Source organism: Phacochoerus africanus, chromosome 15 (assembly GCF_016906955.1).
Source record: "Phacochoerus africanus isolate WHEZ1 chromosome 15, ROS_Pafr_v1, whole genome shotgun sequence".
NCBI lineage: Eukaryota > Metazoa > Chordata > Mammalia > Artiodactyla > Suidae > Phacochoerus > Phacochoerus africanus.
In genome coordinates, this window is record NC_062558.1 from 101383756 (window position 1) to 101409562 (window position 25807).

At 39.7% G+C, this 25807-nt stretch overlaps 1 protein-coding gene across 1 annotated transcript; it reads right to left on the reverse strand.

Moving 5' to 3' along the window:
- Nucleotides 1-194: 194 nt before the first annotated feature.
- ANKRD22 (ankyrin repeat domain 22) lies at nt 195-25495 on the reverse strand. The gene is made up of 6 exons (XM_047761630.1): nt 25179-25495; nt 11795-11987; nt 7711-7818; nt 5452-5529; nt 1933-2031; nt 195-1661 (listed from the first exon to the last, which is right to left on the reverse strand). Exons 2-6 carry the CDS (start codon nt 11960-11962, stop codon nt 1584-1586), a joined length of 531 nt encoding a protein of 176 aa, XP_047617586.1. The 5' UTR covers nt 11963-11987; nt 25179-25495; the 3' UTR covers nt 195-1583.
- Nucleotides 25496-25807: the final 312 nt, after the last annotated feature.

Genomic DNA, 25807 nt, shown 5'->3' on the forward strand with positions numbered 1-25807 from the left:
ATTCTAGTCCTAACTCGTTTGAGAGTTGACAGCTTGTTGCTAGGAGACCTACTGGCTACAAATGTCTGGCCTAGCTTTCTGCCTTCAAAAATTAAAAGCTGGGAAGAGAGTTTTATAATGTTATGAACATAATGAAACAAATCATGTATTTTATCCTTTGCTCTTGACAAAGATACTGTTAGACAATCACCTCAACTTATTTACAAACCAGAATTTATTTCTTTAGAAAAATTGTTGTATTTTCACACAGCTTCTAAGACATTTTATTCAAAGATAAATTACATGGTATGGTAATTTTGCAAAACGCTGACATCACATCAAAGGTAAACTGGTACTGTGTTGAAGGTATACCGATGTGTGAAGTTCCTTTTTTTTTTAAAACTTCCCCAGAGTCACCTGATAACTCGGTTCAATATGAATGGATCTTAATGTGTTAGGAGACATTTAAGGGCTTCAGAATCTATATCTATACACTGCTACTTCCCTCACCAAATATGTGCCTTAAGGCCCTGTGCACAGTTCAATAAATATTACTGGATTTTATTTTTATTAGACCTTTGTTCTGTTCAAGGATGGTAAATCTTTCATGCTTAGACTGTATTTGTTACTACCCATGGTGTGGTTTAGTCCATGTCTAAAGATGTTCATAAGTCAGTCTTGCTTTGCAAAATCTAGTCATTTTAATATGTGATTATTTCTGCACTGTCTCCCTGACAAAGCACTTAAGACAAATATTTCGATATTCATGATCTCTCCTCTAGAAGTATAATCCAGACACCACCTCATCATATAGCTCTATTTCTTATAAAGAAAATCCTTTCTCCCAATAATTTACACTAATATTAATTTTATCAACAACGAATACACCATACTAACAAACTTAGTCATGCCTTGTATTCCCAAGAGAATTATACAGATATTTTTGAACAAACAGTTTGATAGTTACATAATCTTGTTCAAAATCAAGACGGCTCTTGTTTGTAAACTGACAACAAAATGTCTAGAGGTATGCTATTACACTGGCTTTCTGGAAAGGAGTACAAAGCCCTGACTCATGGCATTTGCCGATTTCTATAGAGAAAACTGATGGATGATTTTGATAAAGTTGTTTCACCAAAGGAATATTTACATAGGACTCTCTAAACCTACACACATACACTCACCATTCTGTACAAATGTACATGTTTGATTCTTCCTCTGATGACTCAAAGGAACATGGAAGGAATAGTTTGTCTCCCGGGGCAGGATGTGGACGGGACAACCTCTTTATAAGCGCAACACAATGGAAAAAGGAGAACACGGATAATGCTGATCCTCTCCTTCAGGAGAGACTGAGTTTGAAAGATCCTTTTTTACTGGAGAATCCAACAGCTTTAGGATTTCCCCTGGAAAGAATATGACCACGGTGAACTCCACTGAGCGAAAAGAGTATAAATACAAAGTTTTTCAAAAATGTCATCCATGGTAACCATCATTCTCCCCATAACATGTTGGCCTCCAGGTTGAGGGGTCCAGAGACCAATAGTCCAAGATGGAGATAGAATCCAGACCTTTTTCTGCTGCTTCAGATGAGGCCACAAAGATTAGGTTGCTTTCCTGAGCATTAATTCAATCTGGGAAAATTTTAATCTCCGTGCAATGTCCAGGGAACTCTCACCATGCTGAGGAGAAAAAGAAATTATAGTTATTTCTCTCCAATAAAGTCAAATGTCAATGCAAAGTGTCTAGTAAACAGTTCAGACCGATTGACTCAGGTTTGGTAAGGGCTGCAAATGTCATTCGGTTCTAGCAATAATAGGCTAACTTGGCCCCTTAAGAAGGATGCATATTTTGCTGTTTACTTCAGAAGCTATTATTTTCCATCTACACAAGGCCAAAGTTAGAAGGTTATGCGGCTGGAGGGACCCCAGGCCCTAGTGCACAGATCCTTACCTTATTCTTTATCCTGGGGTCTGCATGGGCTTTAAGCAGCAGAGGGATGAGAGTCTGGTTTTTCATTTCACAGGCGTAATGCAGCGCAGTGCAGCCATACTGAAACACAAAGGACCAACGCTCAAGTTCATCGGTTGAAATCCTTACACGTTGTAGCACGTGGCTTCCTTAGCAAGTACTTTTCACATCCTGTGTACAGCTAAGCCAAATAAGCAGTCTGCAAACTATCTATATGCAACCGCATTGCTTGTACTTAAAAAGTCTTTTCTCTCTCCATATGTAATTATTAATGTCCTATAAGCCATTCATATCTTCCCTTATTTTCTGTTCCAGACCAAAGAAATTCAGCTTATAAAAGGTTGGTGATGAATTATCCCAAGGTTTCTTTGTACAATTCTATATGTCTGGGCCATCATTACTTTGATCCTGTTGCCATTGTTTCTCTGAGTCTCCACATGGGTCTTTTTGCAAGTATCATCCCTCTACGGTTCTTGATCAAAATTCCTACAGTGATTCTACTGCATCACTTAAAGCTGGGAAAGCTGAAGAAGATGGCTGGTGCTGAGACTGTTATAGCACGCCTACCAGATCAGGGCCGGCCCAATATTGGCCTTCCATCTTTCCTTTGTCATAGCTTATGTATTATACAGTAGTGTGTCTACTGTGTGGGTCTAATTTAAAGCATTGACTACAGGTCAAAAGAACTTGATAGCTGTAGTATTTGTGCCCAACATTTTGCTTTTCAAAAATCAGTCAAACAATTATGATTTTTAATAATAATATTCAACAAGTGAAGAAATAATATCCTTGACTGTTAAAACTAACAGAATTAACACTAGATCTTATTCCCCAGAACTTCTTCTAAGATCATAGGAAATAATGCTGCAATTACTTATTTGTATTAAGTGATAATATAGTAAATGAAGCTCTGCCTCTGAATTTTTCCATGTCAAGTAAAGAGAGACGTTACCTAAAAATAGACTCTATAGGAGTTCCTGTCGTGGCTCAGCAGTTAACAAACCTGGCTAGTATCCATGAGGACTCGGGTTTGATCCCGGGCCTTGATTAGCGGGTAAAGGATCCAGCATTGCTGTGAGCTGTAGTGTAGGTCACAGATATGGCTCAGATCTGGCATTGCTGTGGCTGTGGCTGTGGCATAGGCCAGCAGCTGTAGTTCAAATTAGACCCCTAGCCTGGGAATCTCCATATGCTGCAGGTGTGGCCCTAAAAAAAAAGAAAAAAAACAATCTACTGCATCACTTAAAGCTGGGAAATAGATCTTAATACTCAGATAGTTTCTGAAAAATAGTGGGGAAAGTGTGTGTCTGTGTGTGCATGGGTGTGCCGAGGGCTGTTGATTCTCTATTTGGAGGTGGAGGGAGACACAGATAACTAGAAAAATGTCCTAAAGAAATTTCAGTCACAGACAGTTTTAAACCTTTTGAATGTAAATAAAAAGACCAAGAAAGACCTGTAACAAGTCTTTTACTTAGTTTTTAAAAACATCTTAATAGGAGTTCCCGTCGTGGCGCAGTGGTTAATGAATCCGACTAGGAACCATGAGGTTGCGGGTCCGGTCCCTGCCCTTGCTCGGTGGGTTAACGATCCGGCGTTGCCATGAGCTGTGGTGTAGGTCGCAGACGCGGCTCGGATCCCGCGTTGCTGTGGCTCTGGCGTAGGCTGGCGGCCACAGCTCCGATTCGACCCCTAGCCTGGGAACCTCCATATGCCGTGGGAGCGGCCCAAGAAAAAACATCTTAATACATTTCAAAGTTATATAAGGAAATGATGAACAGTGGTAGTCTATCCAAATTAACCCCCATATTCTGTTTGAAATAAAAGGAAAAATATACATTTCATAAATGTATTCTCGTGTGTGTTCTTCCCCCCGGCCACACACACACAAAGCCACCTCCATTTAAACAATGATACCAGAGTTTCCATCTTGGTGCAGTGGAAATGAATCTGACCAAGATCCATGAGGTTGTGGGTTCGATCCCTGGCCTCACTCAGTGGGTTAGGGATCCTGCATTGCCATGAGCTGTGGTGTAGGTCACAGACACGGCTTGGATCTGGTGTTGCTGTGGCGCTGGTATAGGCTGGCAGCAGCAGCTCTGGTTAGACCCCTAGCCTAGGAATCTCCATATGCCCCAGGTGCGGCCCTAAAAATACAAAAGACAAATAAATAAATAAATAAATAAGACAATCCACACACAAAAAAATAAAATAAAAAATAAACAATGATACCAATATAACAAAATGAAAATGATGTAAATAATTCATAGAAACAGGGTTAGGGACATTTTCTCTATCACAGAACAGTGGTAACACACATGCCCACACAGACAGACACATTAAACTAAATCAGGGATCACAAACAGAATATTGGTTTGCTTAGGATCAAATTTCAAATTGCCTGCTTTTCCAATAAAGAACTGGGAATCTGATAAGAACAGATATTACACTTAATCTTAGCTGAGAAGTGATTGATGCAAACTATTGCCTTTGGAATGGATAAGCAATGAGATCCTACTGTATAGCACTGGGAACTACATCTAGTCACTTATAATGGAGCATGATGGAGATAAAGGGAGAAAAAGAACGTACATATGTCTGTGTGACTGGGTCACTTTGCTGTACAGTAGAAAACTGACAGAACACTATAAAGCAACTATAATGGAAAAAATAAAAATCATTAAAAAGAAATCTGGGAATCTACAATTTTACTTCACAAGTATAAGCAAATAAAATTCCTACAAGTAGACTTTTGATCCCTTTATGATCATTTAAGAATGCAAGATGTGTGTAAGCGTGTGGAGCAAAAGGTGAAAACAAAACCTTATTATTTATAAACAGGAAGAAGTTAGTTGACATTACTCCTCCTGTTATACTGTACTTATCGTTTGGATTTTGCTTTGACATTAGACTTTATCTTTTGTTAGTTGACAGGTGGGGACCTTCTCACCAGTGAGTTGGGATCTTGGCTGCAGCAGCAGCTCTTAACATTTCATTGAGCACTTAACTATGTGCCAGGCACTCTGCTCAGTGCTTTACATGAAGGGGCCCTAGAAATAAGGACCAGCGATGTCTTCATTTTACAGAAACTGAGAGTCAAGTAAGTTTAAAACTCACCAGAACTCACATAGGTAAAAAGTGCAAGCCTAGGTTTACACATAGGCATTCTGACTCCAGCTTAACTACTGCGGGTGGGATTTTGTAATCAGGGTCACCATTTTGCTCAATGTCTCATCAGTGGTGCAGAATTTTTTTTTGAATAGTCCATATTCCATAAAAGTGTTATTTCCATTAGTTTAGTGGAAGTATATAAACAATCTCAAGTTCACCTGCCTGGCAATGAAAAGAAGGGAGGGAGGGAGGAAAAAGGAGGGAGGGAAGGAGGGGAAAGTAAATGTACAAACATTTCTGAAAATAAAGCAAACGACTTTATAGATGACCAATACGCTACCTCCAAAAAACATTTTGAATGTTATTTCAAAATGATTAAAAATATAAACTTACACAATCTGTAGCATTTACTTCAACACCAGCTTCAAGCAGCATTCGTACAAGAGCTTCATTCTGCTTCGTCTTTGATACCTGTTACAAACAGCAAGCACAAGAACAAGAGAGGTTTATTTACAAACCTTGTCTCCATCTTACATCTGGACTATTCTAATTAACACCCTTAATTTTAATCCCAATACCCCTACGCCTCTGCCATTATTTGACTAATGGCTTATTCTTCACTACCCTCTAACTCTCCCAAGAACAAGGACTACACGTATCTTGTTCTTTATTGTATTCCTAATACCCAGCTTGGTGTCTGGCATATTGAAGGTCCATAATAAATATGTGTTGAGTGATTGAACACATGAATGAAATTAACGAGGCTCCTTAGGAATTCTGTGGTGGCCCAGCAGGTCAAGGATTTGGCTTTGTCTCTGCTGTGGCTCTGATTACTGCTATGGCTCAGGTCCAATCCCTGGCCTGGGAATTTCTGCATGCTGTGGGCATGGCCAGGAAGCAGACAAACAAAAAAACTGGACTCTTCAGAAATCCACTTTTCTTGCCTAGTGCCTGAGATTCTGACTACAGGACACTTTGAGCATCCCTCCAACTTCCCATCACTTTAGGGAGCATGGTACTCCCTGCCCAAGTGGGCATGTCCTGAAGTTCAGCCCTTTACCATTTAGGAAGCCCCTCTGGCCCCAGTTGTCTCCTCTTTGCACTTCTCTCTTTTGTCAGCATCTAAACTGCCCTTTTCCTCCTATCCTCTGATGTAACACAAGCCTCTCTCGTCCCTTCCCCTTTAATTTCCTCTCAAGTCTCTTATCCCTTATACATCACAAATTTACAATTTCAGGCCCCATGGATTAATAAAACAGGTGTACAATTAGAGCTGAGTTAATCATTGTAATTCATATTTCTGCCCAGGCCTCCAGCTTTAAACATTGGAGCGTCTTAGAAAGCAAGGTTGGGTGTCAACAAATTCTGAATGAGCCTTGCTAATCACAGTTGTGATTTTTTTTCTTCATAATCCCTAAAACGGTTTGGCAAACAATAATAGATTCTCCTCCACCCAAAAACTACAAATATTTAAATGCTATGCACTAAGTATAACAACTTTTCAAGGACTTTTCATGATATAAACAGATTATGTGTTTATCAGTGAATTATAGTTTTCTCTCTCATAAATCCAGACATCAAGATCGATGTATCATATTTAATCATAATTCTTTAAAGTTTATAACATTTAATTATCCAAAAAGATAATAACATTACCTACTGGCAGACTTTGTTCTGGAACTTATGGTAATAAGAACTAACACCCATAGTCTATTAGCAACAAGAGAAGGGCATTAGTCATTTAACTGGAGTGAATTATGCATCTGTGGAGTCACTTCTCAAAGGCAGAACTAGTCACAAGAGGAACCAGATGGAAAAGTTGAATGAGTCAGTGCAAACATTTCACTATATTTGGGAGTAAAAAAAAAAAAACTCAAGCTTCATCTTCTATTGTAATATAACCGCATTCCCATACCAACTACACATCTTTCTTTATGGAAGCAAATTACTGCATGCCTTCAAGCATGAATGAGTAAATCTATCAAGCTGAAAGGTGGGTTTCAAATTCTCTATAAGATCTCCTGTGTTTGTAAGCTTCTTGATGCAGATCTCCTGGGATCTGTTTTTTAACTCACACCAGGGTGGAATGATAAAAATCAGGAACTCAGAAAGATATGTACAAAGATTTAAACTCCTCTTACCAAAAAAAGAGAAACTGGAGAAAGAGGAATTTTTTTAAAAGTATTCTGGATTTTTGCTTTTTCTTCAGATGATTCTTAAGATTAATTTTTCTAAATAAACATTGCACAAATTATTTTACTATTGACTGATTTACTTGGCTACCTTTTTTCTTACTTTATCAATCATAGCATGGCATATATGTTGGAAATGCCATTTATAGAATACAAGTCAAGAGATTATTTTGTTACTTTTTTACTTTTTTCTTTTTTTTTGCTTTTGGCCATCCCATGTCATATGGCGTTCCCAGAGCCAGAGATCAAATTTGAGCCACGGTTGCAACCTACAATGCAGCTGCAGCAACGCTGGATCCTTTAACCCATGGTGCCAGACCAGGGATCAAACCTGCGTCCCAGCTCTCTGGAGATGTCAACAACCCCATTGCGCCACAGCAGGAACTCCTATTACTACTATTGATCTCCTATGTTATTGATCTACACATTGGCCTTGTGCTCTCACAAGAGCTGTACTTACCATGAGGAAATACCCGATAAGCAGGACAGGCATTAAGAGGATAATGAGTAGATAATCAAAGAAGGTAAATCTTTTCTTCACAGCATAATGCAAGCAGGTTCTCTCTTTCTACAAGATGAAGAAAAGGACCCTTTACCAATAAAATACTATGTTTTGAATTGCATATTTTTAGATTTCCATGTCAAAAAATGCAGTGAGTGCTTTTTTTGGGTTTTTTTTTTTTTTTTTTTGTCTTTTTAGGGCTGCACCCAGGGCATATAGAAATTCCCAGACTAGGGGTCAAATCAGAGCTGTAGCCACTGGCCCTACACCACAACCACAGCAACGTGGGATCTGAGCCAGGTCTGTGACATGCACCACAGTTCACACCAAGGCCAGATCCTTAACCCACTGAGCTAGGCCAGGGATCGAACCTGCATCCTCATGGATACTAGTCAGATTCATTTCCCCTGAGCCATGACAGGAACTCCGAGTCTGTGCTTTTTACTTTTGTGGTACCATAGCACCTCCTTCTGTGGTGGATGTCTAATTAATAAACCCAGACTTTCATCAACCAAAATATTGAACAGAGTCTAAAGAAAAAGGCCCCAGAAAGCCAAAAAATGAAATGTGCACTTTACAAAGCACCAAAAGGTGGAGTCTCACACTCATTTTAGTTTGGGGTCAAAAAATACATTGAGATATACACATCATGGGACTAAATTTAGTATGAAAAGTTATAGCTACTCCTTAATCATTTACGGTACACAGTTATTCATTTGGTGGTTTGTCTATAGGAAAATTTTAACCACACAGCTATTTGTACGTGTTCCCTCATGCACACAGACAGTGCTAGAAGAATGGAAATAATTTATTCTTCAAATGGGTGAGTATTTGTCAGGTGGTAGACAAGCGTCTAGGAATTATCGGTGATAGAGCCTCGGGGCTTCATAATCAAAGATAGATGGAAACATGCAGAGATAAGTATAATGCCAAATAGGCATGGTGATTGGCATTCTAACCACATCCATGAGAAGAGAGGGAAAGTCAGGGAGAGTTTCATCTCCACTGTTTTTAAATGAGAATACATTTTGTTTTTCTAATAGCAAAGTATACATGTTCTGTGTAAAAACTAGACAACGGTATAATTATAGAATTTAAAATCACCATTTTTAGAGATCCTGCTGTGTAGCACTGGAAACTATGTCTAGTCACTTCTGATGGAGCATGATAATGTGAGAAAAAAGAATCTATACTTCTATGTGTAACTGGGTCACCAGGCTGTACAGTAGAAAATTGACAGAACACTGGAAATCAGCTATAATGAAAAAAATAAAAATCATTATGTAAAAAAAATAAATAAAAATTAAATCACTATTAAACATCCCAGAGTTAGTTGTTAACATTTTGCTATATCTTCATCCAGTCTTTTAAAATGCATCTGTGTGGAATTTTAAAATGTAAGATTACACAACATACACAAAATTGTATCTGCTTTTTAAATCAAATGCATAATTTACTATGCATTTTTCACTGATGAAAATTTCTTGGCGTTTCTATTGTAGCTCAGTAGGTTAAGGACCCGACATTGTCTCTGTGAGGATGTGAGTTCCATCCCTGGCCTCCCTCAGTGGATTAAAGATCCAGCAGGTCTGCAAGCTTCAGCATAGGTCACAGATGCAGCTTGGATCCAGTGTTGCCAGAGCTGTGATGTAGGCCTCAGCTGTAGCTCCGATTCGACCCCAGCTTGGGAAATTCCACATGCTGCAGGTTTGGCCATAAAAAGAAAAAAAAAAAATTCTCATTGGCCAAGAAAACAAAAATACCACCACTTCCTGTGTAATCTAGCTAAGAAGAAGACCTGGTTTCGTGAGGGAGAGCAGGGAGCCTGGTCTCTATCAGGTTCCCAAGAACTTACTTATATCTGCTTTTTTAAAAAAATTAATATTTAAAAAAATTAGCATTTAGAATCTGTGCATTTTCCTATGCTATTTAATATTTTTAAATACATAACTATAATGGCTGCACAGCTTACCACTGAATGGAGTTATTCTAATTTATTTCGCCAGACACTACCTGTTGAACATTTTGGGAAATTTTAATTTTTCATTTTCATGTATACCACTGCTTGAACATCCTCATGTATAAACCTTCGTCAACATTTCTAAGTTTGACCTTAGCAAAAGTCTCAAAAGATACAATTCCTGGCACAAAAGGCATTAGTGCTTTTCATACTATATACTGCTAAATCGTGCTTCAGTAAAATGATAATGATTTACACTTCCTTCCTGATCATCACTGATTTTCGGTTTAATCCTGCTCAGACAGACAAAAAAAAAAAAGTATATATATATATATATATATATATATATATATACACACGTATACACACACATATACACACACATATATATATATGTTTTAATTTAATTTACTTTCCATACAATCCATGTCCTCTTTTAGCCATGTCCATTTGTACCAACACCAGAGCTTTTGGTTGCTGTTGTTGTTTTAAGCCGCATGCTCAGCATGTGTACATTCCCCAGCTAGGGATCCAACCTGCACCTCAACAGCAACCCAAAATCACTGCAGTGACAATGCTGGATGCTTATCGTGTTGAGCCACAAGAGACCTCCTTGTTGGTTTGTTTTTAAGGCCTCTGTTTTTTTTTTTAGTATTTCTGAAGATCGCTCATAGATTTAAGAAATGAGATAGCACTGGTTCAAACTATTTATGTACAAAGATTGGTATTGGGGGAAAATAGAAAAGATTCAACCTTTAAAAAACCATTGAACATTTTAAAAATAGAAAATCACAAACCAAACACTACTGACAAAACCTCTAGTAAAGCACCCACTAAAGCCCTTCCCATAATTTCCCTGAGCAGGCTGGCTTACTTAGGCTCTGTGCAAAACAGAGATGGGGTACCTCCTTAGCCCCGTCTGTGTTAACAAACCTCCCCCTCCCTGGGCCTCCTAACCAGCAAGTCTCCTGAGAGGGTATGAACACAGAGATGGCCCTCTTGGCCCCGACCTCTCACCGCCAGGCCGGACACCTGGCTTATCATCTGGGAGCTGGAGCAATCATGACACATTCTACTAAGCTTTGTATCTGTTAGATTCAGATCAGCCAAGACTTGCTGTTCAATGCAATCACACACAAAAATAGGAAGCACAGAACAAGAAAAGGCCAGTAGTGATCCATTTTCTAATCCACTGCTACTTCACATGAGCTGGTCTTCAGACTGACTCAGCAGGGGCCAGTGGGGCCCTGCAGGCTACGTTCCCTCACTGGATGTGCTTGAGCGGATATAGGGCGTTCACAGTGATGACGAGCAGTGGTTTGTTATATGTACTGGGTGTACTTTAAATGTTGCCTTCACTGTGCTGCAGATACTGGATGTTCCAAAGAGGTTCTGAAAAGATGCTGACAGCTCTTCCTTAATCCTGAAGACTCCACGTCAGCTAACAATGCATCTTGAAGTATGCTCTGTGTGCCTTTCTGTCTGGTTTCAAATAGCCTCTGGTTCAAATAGCCTCTGGTTCATGAGCATATCTGTTCTTGGCAAATTTTTGGCTGAAATCCTATTTTTTCTAAAGCAAATTATAGGACCTTCTGGAGATCAGAACATTGACATAGTAAGTAAAAATCTAACTAATGAAATAGGAGAATTAGGACCAAATAGCACCACCAGGTCAATACTTTTTTTCCCCAGGAAATCTTTCCCATTATTTCTAATAGTCAAAAGGGAAAAGAAAAAAAAAAGAATAGGGAAAGAAGAGGAGCAAGGAAAAGCATTGGGAAGAGGAGGAAAAGAAAGGAAGAAGCTCTATCCAGACAAATGAGTGAGCCACTCCTTTTTTTTTTTCTTTTTTTCAGAAATACAAGGAAAAAATTACCCACAAAATCCACAAAATATGCTTGCTTATTGAACTATGTTTTATTTTGCTTTTTCAGATAATATGGCCTCAGTATATGTCAATCCAAAAAAAAAAAGTAAGCCAAAAAAAAATTGTTGGTATTAGGTGCTACAAACAATCAGAAAATGATATTGAGTACTTCCACTTATGGGAGGAGAAAGGGATTACCACAATCATGGCCTCACCTGGTTTTTGAGGTTCACATCAGCGTTTCTCCTTAGAAGGAAGGAAACCATCCTCAGGTGCCCTCGTCGGCAAGCACAGATGAGGGGGGTGTCTCCATTAAAGCCATCTTGAACATTGATAAAGCTTCTGTCTTCCTTTACCCACCTGCCACACTTGGCCCAAGTCATTCTGATAGGCCGCCTGGCAGATAGGCTGGAAAACAAAAGGGGGTTTTGAAATATGGGAAAAATTAAACCACATCAAGGAAAATCATCCCCCAATACCTTAAAATTCAGTGTTTCCAAATTGTAATACACTGCTCTGTAGATGAGATTTTGAGTCTCAGTCATGCCTAGCCTTAAGTCTAAAACAAGTCTAAGTCTACCAGGAACCTCTTAGGATTGCCTAAATTGCTTGGCACTCAGGAACACTCATCCAATGGACAAAGGAGTGAGTAAAAGGATGCACTATTGTTGACTCGACCCAGTAAGGAAATCGTGTGTTGGGGCCATGGATGGTCGATGCCTGTCAGAAAAGCAGGGTTTTACTCAAGATAAAATCGGCATTGTGGAGCCATTTAGGGCAGCATCAGGTAAGGGGACAAAAATGCATGGCCCCCTGTACTCAAGGAATTCCACACAGGGGGAAAGACTTATTTTAGACGAATAATATACAGCAATTAGATGTTTTTTATTTTAGAAAGCATTGCAAGGATCTTTGCAAAGCACGATAGGAGTTTAACAGCAAGGCTTGAGCAGACCTCACTCTTTCTTCCTTTCTCCCTTCCTTCCTTCCTTTCTTTCCTTCTTTCTTTCTTTCTTTCTTTCTTTCTTTCTTTCTTTCTTTTCTTTCTTTTTCTTTCTTTCTTTCTTTCTTTCTTTCTTTTCTTTCTTTTTCTTTCCTTCTTTCTTTCTCTCTCTCTCTCTTTCTTCCTTTTTCTTTCTTTCTTTCTTTCTTCTTTTTTCTTTCTTTCTCTCTCCCTCCCTCTTTCTTTCTTTCTTTCTTTCTTTCTTTCTTTCTTTCTTTCTTTCTTTCTTTCTTTCTTTCTTTCTTTCTTACTTTTTCTTTCTTTCTCTCTCCCTCCCTCTTTCTTTCTCTTTCTTTCTTTCCTTCCTTCCTTCCTCCTTCCTTCCTTCCTTCCTCCTCCCTCCTCTTTCTTTCTTTCTTTCTTTCTTCTTTCTTTCTTTCTTTCTTTCTTTCTTTCTTCTTTCTTTCTTTTCTTTCTTTTTTCTCTCTCTTCTTTCGTCTCTTCTTCTCTCTGCTCTCTATCTTCTTCTCTTTCTCCTTCTTTTTTTCTTTCTTTCTTTCCAGCTGCACCCATGGCATATGCAAGCTCCCAGGCTAGGGGTCAAATGCCACAGCTTGTGGCAACTCTGGATGCTTAACCCACTGAGGGAGGCCAGGCATCAAACCCGCATCCTCATGGACACTATGTCAGGTTCTTAATCACTGAGCCATGACAAGAATTCCCTCTGTTTTATTTTTTAATGGGTAATTACTTTCCCTCCCTCTGCTCTCCCTCTGAACTCTCTCCTTTTTTCAATACTTCATGTTTAGTATCTCCCATTTGGGCCCTCCCTTACTGCTCCCTCTACAAAACAAAACACTTTTCAGCCTCTCTCTTCACCTGGCTAACTTTTAACTCAATCCTTCATATCATTTAACTTTCATTTTATGGAGTTCCCATCATGGTTCAGTGGTTAATGAACCCCACTAGCATCATGAGGACGTGGGTTCAATCCCTGGCCTCGTTCAGCATTGCAGTGTAGGTCACAGACATGGCCCAGGAACCTCCATATGCCACAGGTGCAGTCCTAAAAAGACAAAAAAAAATTTCCTTTTATCTGACTCCAATGTTCATTCAAAGCAACTGGCATAGCTCTTTTCATAATTATTTGTAATTGTTAATTTTAAGCTAGTGTGATCAGGAGGGGTTGAGGCCACAGTGAATGAAAGAAGGCTCTGAAGTTCAGGTTATAAATTCTACGTGGCTAGAAGCTACATCGTTCCGTTCACCACCATAGGCCCAGCATTGAACACAGCATGGGGCACCTGGTAGGCAAATCTTAAATATTTTCAGGTTGATTTTAATTAGATAGTGCAAAAAAAGCACTTAAAGTACCTGGCACATGAATGATTCTCAATTTATGCAAGTTATTATCATTGCTTATTAAGATTAATTGCATTAATTACCAGTATTTTCCATGAGGTAAAGAAATAGTAGTAGTCAGAGATGGCAGGAGAAACTAGAAAAAGATATGGCCCAAATACAAAGAAGAAAAAGCTTTTTTGAAAAAATTAGAAAATTAAGTTAATCGTGATGTCTAATTTTTAACTAGATATCACATACATGTAATATGTTGCATGAACTACACAGGCAGCTGGAGTCTATGCTGTTATAATCTCTCAGTCACCACTAGGGGGCAGGGTCATAAAAGTACTGACAAGTCTATCATCAGGGAAAAAAACTGTTACATAGATGTAGCTGCAGAGAAAAACCTATTTCACTTTTTTTAATTTGCCGTACACCAGTGAGAATTTGCCAGTGATCACTGCTATTCACAGACTCGCACTTGGGAACTGATGGTCTACTGTGCACAACTTTAAAATGGGCGGCTATAGAGTTCATTTTTCTGGTGAAAAGTAAAATATCTTCTGGGCTCAGACATCACATGTGAAATCTTTTTAAATGGCCACATCTGTAGCATATGGATATTCCCAGGCCGGGGACTCAATCTGAGCCACAGCTGCAACCTATCCTGCAGCTGCAGCAATGCTGGATCCTTTAATCCACTGTGCCACAGTGGGAACTCCCCACCTATAAATTACTCATTTTTCTTTTCCTAAAATTTTAAATTACAATATTAAAAAAATGGAGTTTTCATGTAGTTATCTGGCTTTCCAGCGTCTCTTAAAAAATTGAAAAATTTGACAACATTGAGCTCACAGTTACTCAGAACACCACAGAAATCTCCCACTGTTTGGCTCCTCAAAATCTTTACTGAGAGTTAACTATAAAGAGGAAAAGAAAAGTGGACAGTCTTCCTGCAGGAGTTACCCAGTCCCCTTTGAGTGCTTTCTCAATCCCATTTGAGCAATTTCACTTAGAGTATTTATCTGATCTTATCTTCCAATCTTTCGTAGACGGCTTCTGTGTTTAGCAATATCTGCTAAAAAAGAAAAAAAAAGGTTTTTAAAGTTTCAGGAAGGAAGATAGAGTTAAGAGAATGAAGTGTAAGAAATGGATTTGATCACTAACAACCATTCAGAGATCAATTTTTATACAGTGTTGGGCAGAAGGCTGAATGCAGGGGCCTGAGAATGTGGTCTGTGAAGACTCAGTGTGATTGGAGAGGAATCTGTGATATGTTTGGTAATGAAATCTAAGAGGGGGCTAGTGAGTGCCCAGAGGGATGTAGCAAGGTCCAGCCAAATCTCTGCACATTGGTAGGCAAAGTGGCAGCATTTAGAAGAAGAGCTGAAATGTCAGGAACAGAAGAACAGGTGCAAGAAAGGACACAGCCAGAAGAAGCCCCAAGAGGGGCAGCGACAGCTGCCACTGGGTGTCCGTAGGTCTAGACAGTCCCTACGCTTCTCTTCTGGGTAAGCAAGGGGCACAGATGTCCAAAAGTTGGAAGACACTAGAATTGGGAGTCCCATGGCATCTAACTCTTAAAACAAATAAATGAGGTGACTTCAATGGACATAAACGTGGGGCGGAGTTGGGGGGGGGAGTGGTTACAAATACAGACACTGGAAGCAAACTTTCTGGGTTCCAGTCTCAACTCCACCAGGTAATAGTTATGTTACTTGGACAACATACTTAAACAATTTGTGCCCAGTTTCTCTCTCCATCTAATTATCATGTCTTCTTTATCAGATTACAGAAAGGATTAAGCGTGACTGTATAGATGAAGCTCTTAGTTCAGGTCTGACGCATCATAAATCCTCAATTAATGTAAGGCACTCTTATAATTATTTTTAAAAAACTTAAGGAGCCAGTGAAAATGATGGGCAGAGGTGGGGTTATGAAAGAATAAATAATCACTGAAAGAGAATGAAGAAATGATAGGGTAGATAACAGAAGTGCAGCCTCATCCTGACTAAACAGAATGGCAAGTTGGTTCTAAGGCCAAAGCAGGGGAGGAAAGATAAATATTAGCAATAGAGAGAAATTTGTGTTAGCTGAATTTTTTGCCAGAAAGTCTGAGGTTTGATCTTTATACTTCATGCAAACATGCATTTATCATAAATAAATACATAGGCATAGATAACTCAATAAACAGCCATACATTTAAATAAATGGGTTAAAGATGTAAGGAAGTAAAATATGCCATCCCCAAATGTGTGTCTTTGGCAGGAGGATTAATGTAGGCTGATAATTTTTAAGAAACAGAAAGTCAGGAAGCCTTTCTTTTTACCTCCCCCTTAACTGCCTAAAGAATTTAGATAAAGGGCCTCTTCGGGAGTAGAACTATCTCCCAAGGTATCTGCAAAGAATGTGGAAGAAATTCAGCAAAGCCTAGAGATCAGAGTCAATTCTGTGTTCCACCATCTCCGCAGACCAGCAAACATGTATTTACCGAACAATTGCTTTTCCATCTTTATATGATTCGCCTTCTTCCCCTTTAGCATCCCAAGCCACTACCTCTTATGCCTTTCAAGTTGCACTGTGGATCCTTCAAGGCCCAGTCATAGTTCATGTTCAAGAAACCTTCTCTTTTTTTGTCTTTTTTTTTAGGGCTGCTCGCACAGCACATGGAAACTCCCAGGCTAGGTGTCGAATCGGAGCTGCAGCTGCCAGCCTATGCCACAGCCACAGCAACACAGAATCCGAGCCACACCTGCAACCTACACCACGTCTCACAGCAGTGCCGGATCCTTAACTCGCTGAACAAGGCCTGTCCTCACAGATACTAGTTGGGTTCATTACTGCTGAGTCACAACGGGAACTCCCAAGAAACCTTCTCGATCTATCCTCCAGCAAGAACTATACAAGCTGCTCAGTGGTCTTTTTCCACAGGTTAGATCTAGTCTTCCTAACTAGATTGCAGCCTTCCCGAAGTCAGACTTCTATCGTGCTGAGCACATAGAATGTGGATGAAAAACTTGCTGGAGTTCCCGTTGTAGCTCAGTGGGTTAAGGATCCAGTGTTGGCTCTGTGAGGATGCAGCTTCCAGCTTCCACCCCTGGCCCTGCTCAGTAGGTTAAGAACACAACGTAGTCTTCACAAGGATGTAGGTTCGATCCCTGGCCTCCCTCAGTGAGTTAAGGATCTGGCATTGCCAGAAGCTGCAGCATAGGTCACAGATGTGGCTCAGATCTGACATTGCTGTGGCTGTGGTGTAAGCCGGAAGCTGTAGCTCCAATTCCACTCCTAGCCTGGGAATTTCCACATGTGGCAGATGCAGCCATAAAAAGAAAAGGAAAAAAACACTTGTCGATTGGCACACTGATCATCCACCTGACCTGGCTGAGGAAGTGAGCTTAGAGAAGGGACTGAGGTTTAGAAAGTAACATATCATATGAGGACCACGTCAGTATTTTAGCTCAGGGGTTCAGGATCCTTGGCTAAGTCTTAAAAGTACTTTTAAAATACAGAACCACATCCCAGTACTGGCCACTGAGTTGGAGTCTATGTGAGCAGGGTGAGGGCATTAAAAATTTCTTGTGATTCTAAGGCACAGTGAGGGTTGAGAACCACTGCCAAGATAAAAGAAACAAGCCCCCATACTGAAAGTAAAGCCATAATGAAACATCGCAATTTCCTTTTTTTTTTTTTTTCGGTCTTTTTGCCTTTTCGAGGGCCGCCCCTGTGGCATATGGAGGTTCCCAAGCTAGGGCTTTAATTGGAGCTACAGCTGCTGGCCTACTCCAGAGCCACAGCAACACCAGATCCAAGCCACGTCTGTGACCTACACCACAGCTCACGGCAACGCCGGATCCTTAACCCATTGAGTGAGGCCAGGGATTAAACCCGCAACCTCATGATTCCTAGGCAGATTCGTTAACCACTGAGCCATGACGGGAACTCCGAAACATCGCAATTCTTATACTAGTATTAGTTAAGTAGCATTCAAAGTTCTTGGAACTTGAAATATTAAGTACAACTTTATATGCACTTTAATTTTCCCATGCGTCTGACTTTGAAAATAGCCAAGAACAGGGTGCTAGAGGCTCACCCCATCCCATTTTGCTTCTCCCTTTTCCAAGCCCTGTACCACAGCTCATGGCAATGCAGGATCCTTAACCCACTGAGCGAGACCAGGGATCGAACCCATGTCCCCATGGATACTAGTTGGCTTGTCATGGCTGAGTCACAATGGAACTTCCTCCAAGCCCTAAAATGTAAGTGCCTCTGGGTAGCCCATGATCCATTCAGCTTGTTGATGATTAAATAAAATATCCTGTGTATATTATCTAACATAACAAGGTTTAACACTGCTCCAAGGATAATAGACATCACAGCTGGAAAAATACCTGGTATTATTTTAGTAACAGAGAAATATTGGAACTGTTTGCACCATTACGGATGTCTCTAGAAGCAAAATTTCTACCCCCACCCCCACTCTCAGTATTGGTTCCCCTGAAATGGATGGAGGGATCTTCTCTAATTGTCACTCTAATGAAATACCACGTGGAACTCTGCCTGAGCTTCACAGAACTTGATAAATTGCTTATACCAACCATCTCCGTAGTTCCACCCATTTAAAATGTTCCCTAACAATTTCCAAGGAGGATTTGTGGTTTTTTCATGCAATGTGGTTCAGGTAAAGAACCTTGTACACTAATGAAATGTCTTCCTAGAAAAGGCAAGAAGATATTTACTTCCTCTGCAATTCAGGAAATCTTAGAGAACGCAATGCAGGTTTTATTTTATTTGGCCAAGAAATCTCAAGCTTTTCTTTCTGATGACTCATTTCTTCACAGACTGTGATTTGTAAATTTCCTAGTAAATTCTTTCAAACAAACAAAAAAAGCACAAGAGGAGTTCCTGTCGTGGCGCAGTGGTTAACGAATCTGACTAGGAACCATGAGGTTATGGCTCTGATCCTTGGCCTCGCTCAGTGGATTAAGGATCAGGTATTTCTGTGAGCTTTGGTGGTAGGTCACAGAAATGGCTTGGATCCTGCATTGCTGTGGCTCTGGCATAGGCCAACAGCTATAGCTCCGATTAGACCCCTAGCCTAGGAACCTCCATATACCACGGGTGCAGCCCCCAAGAAAAGACAAAAAAAAAAAAAGGATTTTTTTCAAAAAAAAAGATTGTCTTAGGCCCACTTAGCCTTCAAGTAACCTGAAGAAACTTTCCAGCAGTGGTTGGATTATGAGGAGTAGTAACAATGGAGGGGAAATCAAGGCAGGGCACACACTTATCTGTTTTCTATTCTTTCTCCAACACATTCTTCTTGAGAAAGTGATATTGTCTTCACTTTTTTTTTTTTTCCCCAGGGAAGCAAAAGAAGCCTTATTACCATACTTGAGAAGCTCTGAGGTCGGTGAAGAGGACGAGGAGAGGGCCAGAAAGCCTTTGCCTTCAAGCATGAGGAGAAAAGGTGAGGAAGAATGCTTGCATCTGCTGCACCCAGCCCCTGGAAGGCCTGATATCTCTCTGCTACCTCATACCACCCAAAAGAAAAATGCAGGGCCCAGAGAAAAGAGTAGTGTCACTCTTCTTGTCTCCTGGGCCCAGGACTTCCTGCCAAACTGGCTACCAAAGGCAGGGAGGACCCCGCTAAACTGACATTATTAAGAATTACTGGAGCATGGCAATGACAAAAAGCAAGTCAACCTTCCAACAACTTTATGAGTCTCTAAATTCTGAGTGGATGATAAAACTTCCTATCACCTGCTCCTAGATGAACTGCTCTCACCAGCCTACCTATCATTCATTGCTCAGGTATTCCAATAGGCCCAGCTCACCACGATTCAGATTCTCCACACATACGCTCCCTGCCCGGACACTCTCCTCATGCATCCCAAGATGAGATTCCTGCCCAGCTTGAATGTCATTATCTCACAGGAGACTTTCAGATCAAATATAATGACATATATACTCCCCTCTCAGATACTTTCTCTTTGCTCTCTGGCTTCCTTGATTCCTCCTTTCACTATTATCATTATTTTTTTTTTCAATTTGTATATTCATTTTGCATTAGTAGCACCAAGAGGTCAAAATCACTTTTATGTATTTCTCACTATGTACCAGCTGCTGACATGTGCCTGGAATATAGTGTGTGATTAAAAATATTGTTGATTAAATACATGGATGAGTGAATGAGTGAATCAATATTTACAAATGTTTAGTTCTTGTTTCTGTTCATACACTGAAGTTATCATTTCCTTCTTGAAACTTGATTTAGGACTGCCTTATCATTGGTGAAATACTTAAAATACACAAGGAAATAATCAAGAAACCAATTGGGGTTTATGTTATATATTACACATATACGATATAGATTATAAATATTATAAATATATAATGTCAAAATTTTGTGAGGGGTTCAATATTCAAACAAAATTGATTGAGAGCATTGATAAGATTATGAGAGAGATTCTTTTTTTTCCATTGCCCTTGTCTTTCCTTTTGCCTTATCATGGAATGACAAAATGTTTAGTGCTAAGCTGGATCTTATCCAGCCCTCTTGTTTTTAGATATCAAAACTCTGACTCGGAGAAGTTAAATGATTCCCCCCAACTGCCCCAAGTTCCTGGCACAGTGGGGACTAAATCTTAGGGTTTTTGGACTTGCAATCCAATGACCTTCCCATTCATTACATCGCTATTTCTGTCTCCCCTGAGTGTTCCTCCCCCCTGGTACCAGCTCCCCCCAAAGCCCCACTCAGCCTAAATGGCTTTCTCTGGACGCTGCTCCTCTTTAAATCATGTGCTCTCTTTCTAAGGTAAGGTCTTACTCTCTGAAAAATGAAAAAAAGATCCATTCCTAAAGGATTAACATTAAGAGAGAGAGTGTGTGTGGGTGTGGGTGTGTATGTCTGTTTATAAGTAACTTTAATGACAGACTTTCCAAAGCTCAAAGGCACACATCACTGTAATATGATTTTGTAGATATTCCTTTTAGAGCTTGTTTCCCCAGCAGACAAGAACAGGACCTAAAGAAGATTCTATAGGTCTCCTAAATAAGAAATCCTGAGGTTTATAAATTAAGTTCTTTAACATCTTCCTTCTTCCTAAATTTCGTAATACTTTGCAATGCAACTCTCTTCAGGGTGGGAGTAGAATGTATCTCACTGGAACCTGGAATTAATTGACCCTATTTTTTTTTTAACGAAGGGAAAAGAGCAATAGCGTATCGTAGTGGGGAAGAATACTGGCAGAAAAGCAGAGTGGTTAAGACAGCTTGTTTATGGTATATTTCATCCCCATCAGAAAGAGCAGTAGGACAAGAAATTAGCATGTTTGTCAGGTTTGTAAGCAGAATTTTCCTATATTTCCAGATGCAAGTCTGTAGCCAGGAAGTTCTTTTTAGCTACATAACTCTGGGCAAGTTCTTGAAACTGTCTTTGCCTCAGTTTTTTCATTTGTGAAACTGAGGATAGTCATAGGGACACTCTGATACGGTTGATATGAGTATTAAATGAGTTAATACACATAAAATGTTGAGAACACAGCTAGGCACATAATAAGCCTTCATTAAGTGGGTGTTATTATTATAAATAGAATGAGTCAATATGAGCGATAAGGATTTAAATGAGTCAGCCCTGTTTAAAAGTTCCGTCTTACATAGCTGGGAGTGATCATGCCAAGCAAGGCTCTCTCACTGAGCTCGGAGCACCCCCTCCACTGCAGACTTTAGGACTGCATCTGGGAGGCTCCCTTTTCTCTTCTTCTTTCTTAAAAATATACCAGAAAGAACCTAAATACTGATTGGTGAATAAAGGATAAAGAAGATGTGGTACTGGAGTTCCCTTTGTGGCACAGTGGAAACAAATCTGACTAGTATCCATGAGGATGTGGGTTCAATCCCTGGCCTCACTCAGTGGGTTAGGGATCTGGTGTTGCCATGTGAGCTTCAGTGTAGGTTGCAGATGTGGCTTGGGTCCCGTGTTGCTGTGGCTGTGGTATAGGCTGGCAGCTGTAGCTCCAATTCATACCCTAGCCTGAGAACTTCCATATGCAGTCCTAAAAAGCAAAAAAGATGAAGAAGAAGAAGATGTGGTACATATACATAATGAATACAATAGAATAATTATTCGGCCATGAAAAGGAACAAATTTTTGTCATTTGCAGCAGCAAAAATGGACCTTAAGGATATTATGCTAAGTGAAATAAGTCAGACAGAAAAAGACAAATACATATGCTCTCATATGTAGAATCTAAATAACAACAACAACAACAAAACTAAAAAACACGAAAAAGAGCACATGACTATAGAGAATAGATCAGTGGTTGCTTGAGACAGGGGGCAGGGTGTATGAAACAGGTGAAAGGGATCAAATAGTGCAAATTTCCAGTTTTAAAGTGAGTAAGTCATCGGGATATAATGCACAGCACTGTGACTATAGTAAATAATATTGTGTTGCACACCTGAAAGCAGCTAAGAATGAATCTTGAAAGTTATCATCAAAAAAAATTTTGTAACTATGTATGGTGATGGTTTTTAACTGGACTTATTGTAGTGATCATTTTGCAACTCACACAAATACTGAATTATTTGTACACCTGAAACTAACATAATGTTATTATACCTCAATGAATATATACATGCCATATATATAAAATAGCATAACTATTAGCAATGCTAATAGTTTTTAACTGGACTTATTGTAGTGATCATTTTGCAACTCACACAAATACTGAATTATTTGTACACCTGAAACTAACATAATGTTATTATACCTCAATGAATATATACATGCCATATATAAAAAATAGCATAACTATTAGCAATGCAAGGTTCTAAAGGATAGTAGAATATGCACCCCAATTTATACCTCTTAAGTTTGAGCGACAGGAAATTGAGAAGCAGATACAAAGAACATTCTATTTAGCTAAAAGCAGGATATAAATCCACAAAGGTGGAGTTCCCGTCGTGGCGCAGTGGTTAACGAATCCGACTAGGAACCATGAGGCTGCGGGTTCGGTCCCTGCCCTTGCTCAGTGGGTTAACGATCCAGCGTTGCCGTGAGCTGTGGTGTAGGTTGCAGACGCGGCTCGGATCCTGCGTTGCTGTGGCTCTGGCGTAGGCCGGCGGCTACAGCTCCAATTCAACCCCTAGCCTGGGAACCTCCATATGCCGCGGGAGCGGCCCAAGAAATAGCAACAACAAACAACAAAAAAAGACAAAAAGACATAAATAAATAAATAAAAATAAAAATAAAATAAAATAAATTTGCAAAGGTGCTCCCCCTTCCTTCCCTACCAGGAAGGACAAAACTTACCTGTCAATCCGGAGAAAGCACCAAAGTAATCTACATAATAACATTTACTAACTAGCCTTATCTTCTACTAGCTCCCTGGCATATTTGCCTTCCCTCAATTTGCTGCCTTAAAAACTCAAAGTCCTCTTCCTTTATCTTGCCGCCTCTCTAAAAATGTATTGTTCTTTTATAAGATGCTATAGGAGCCCAAGGTCTAAGTTCCTCTTTGAGTTACTCAAAAGTAGGATTACTTGTGATACTGAGTTGCATGGAAACACCATTTATCCTAACACTACCTTGGACTATCTTTGATTTAATATTAATTATGAGCTTTGAATAATCACCTATGAGCCTCTAGGTAAGTTAGGGTTTTTAAGGCTGTGTCTGTGTGTGTGTATGGGTGTGTGGTTGTTGCATTTGTTTTTAAATATCATAGCATATTTCACATTGCTTTGTCCCCCTCAATATATCTGTAAAGTGAAACATTCGTTCCACTTATGGGGATATTCTCATGGATACTTATAAATAATTCAACATATGCTGCCTTGCCTTGACTCAACCACTTGCCAAATCAGCACCCCATCAACAAGCAATTATACTACTCACACAACGTCTTTTTTTAAAGTAATTATTGTGGGAGGGTCTAGACAACAGTCTGGCTGCTCACAACGAGGTCCTGAACCAGCAGTTAATAGGGGAAGTTGAAAGGCATAATCTTAGGCTCCACCCTGTTCTACAGAATAATAATCTGCATTTAAACAAGATCTTTGGGTGATCTGTATGCACATTAAAATTTGAAAAGCACTAGCCTAGAGCAGTGTTTCTGCCCGGGTGGGGGGGCGTGGGGGGGTGGTAAACTGGTCGCTCACATCAGAATCACTTGGGAGGCTCTTCTAAAAAGGTTTCTAGACCCTACCCCAGGCGGAGCGAAACAGACTTTCTTGGGTGGAGGCCCTTGAAACTGCATTTTCAACAAGTTCCTCTCCCTGGCACTTAAGCAATCTAAGGTTTAAGAAAGGCCAGAGTAACATTTTAGAATATTACCTGACATTTTCACATATGTGAATTCTTCACCAGCCTAAACCTACTGGGCAAGACATACCTAGAATTATAAACTAATCTAAGAGCAAATTGACTACATAAAGGTGCTTGTGCCTACACACACACACACATGCACACACACATACACACACAGACACTGACACACAGACTCACACAGCCCTGGAGTTAGACATAACTGCCAATACTGAGAAATCGTCTTTAGTATTAGAAGAACCACCCAAAGAACTTCGTGTAAGCATCTGTAATGAAATGCAGACTGACCGGTTATTTGTGTAAGAGAGGAGAGGAAGCAAACCATGAATAACTATGTCATTACACCTCTTAGCCTCTCGTTTAAATGTTACTCTCTCCTTTGAAACACTATTAAAAATTTTATTTAATTCTAGTAGGTTACTCTCAAAACAGGAAGAAGTATTTCTATATCCATGAAAATACCAAAAGCTCAAAATATGAAAATTATATTCTCTTTTTATCCTTCTTCTATATAGGGATGGTCTATATTAGTAATAGCTAGAGGTGCATTTCCTTTCAAATTCCAAGCTATATACATATGGTTCCATAAAAGAACCAGGCTTGTTTAGAATCTTTTGCTTCTTTAGAAAATCCAGCTAAGGACAATTTTTACTTGTCCTCAGGATGTTTGACCTCAGCAAACACAACTCCATTAACTCCATTTTCATAAACTCCATTTTACAAATTAACCCCACAAATATCTGGACATCATGACCTGTATACCACATAACGCTACTCATGTCTAGCGGAAGGTTTAGGCTCACAGAAAATTTTCCCTTAAACTATTAGAAATGTCAAAAAGGCTAGAAATAGGACTTTGTTTTAACTTCATACTCTTACAGAAAGGTCGAAGAAAAGGAGACTAATTAGCAGGGATAGGAGATTCCATTTGAAGCGAATCAGCGATTTTTAACATCTTTGGAATCTTCTTTCTAGAGAAGTTACATACCTCAGAGTATAGGATTCCCATGCTGGTCTTTCACAGACTTACTTCACCTCTACAACTTCTTGAAGCTTCTGGAGGTATTTCCTATGAATAGTGAAATCCTTCCCAGCCAAAAGAAAGGTCCCTAGGAGCCTAGGTCGGTGGCAAGTTCTTTCTTTCCACACTTGCGAGCTTTCTTCCAGCAACCCAGGCAGCCACACACCTTCCAGAGAGCCCAACCCAATGAAACAAGGGCATCAGTTTACAGTGTAATGAATGACCCAAGTGGTGTATCATCTAATGTTACAACCCTGAGAAACCGGTTTCTGAGTCATATCTGCTCTGCCAGTGGTAACATGGAAAGAAGGAAGCAAAGATGAGAGGGGAAGGAAAGTGCTCACACTGGCAGGAAGGACTCAGGGTTCAAAACGGGGTACTGCGTTTAGGACATTTCCTAAATGAAATCTGGTTTTCAGCAGCTATTATAAAAAGCTACATGCAAACAATCTTATTTGTTAGAGACATATATGTCTGCATAGGATTTGACCTTTATGAAAAATAATCATCCAAATAATCACTATGGATTCTTGCTATTTTTAAGCACAGATAAGTTTATTATCCCTTGATATTTTTATTAATATAAACAAATTAAA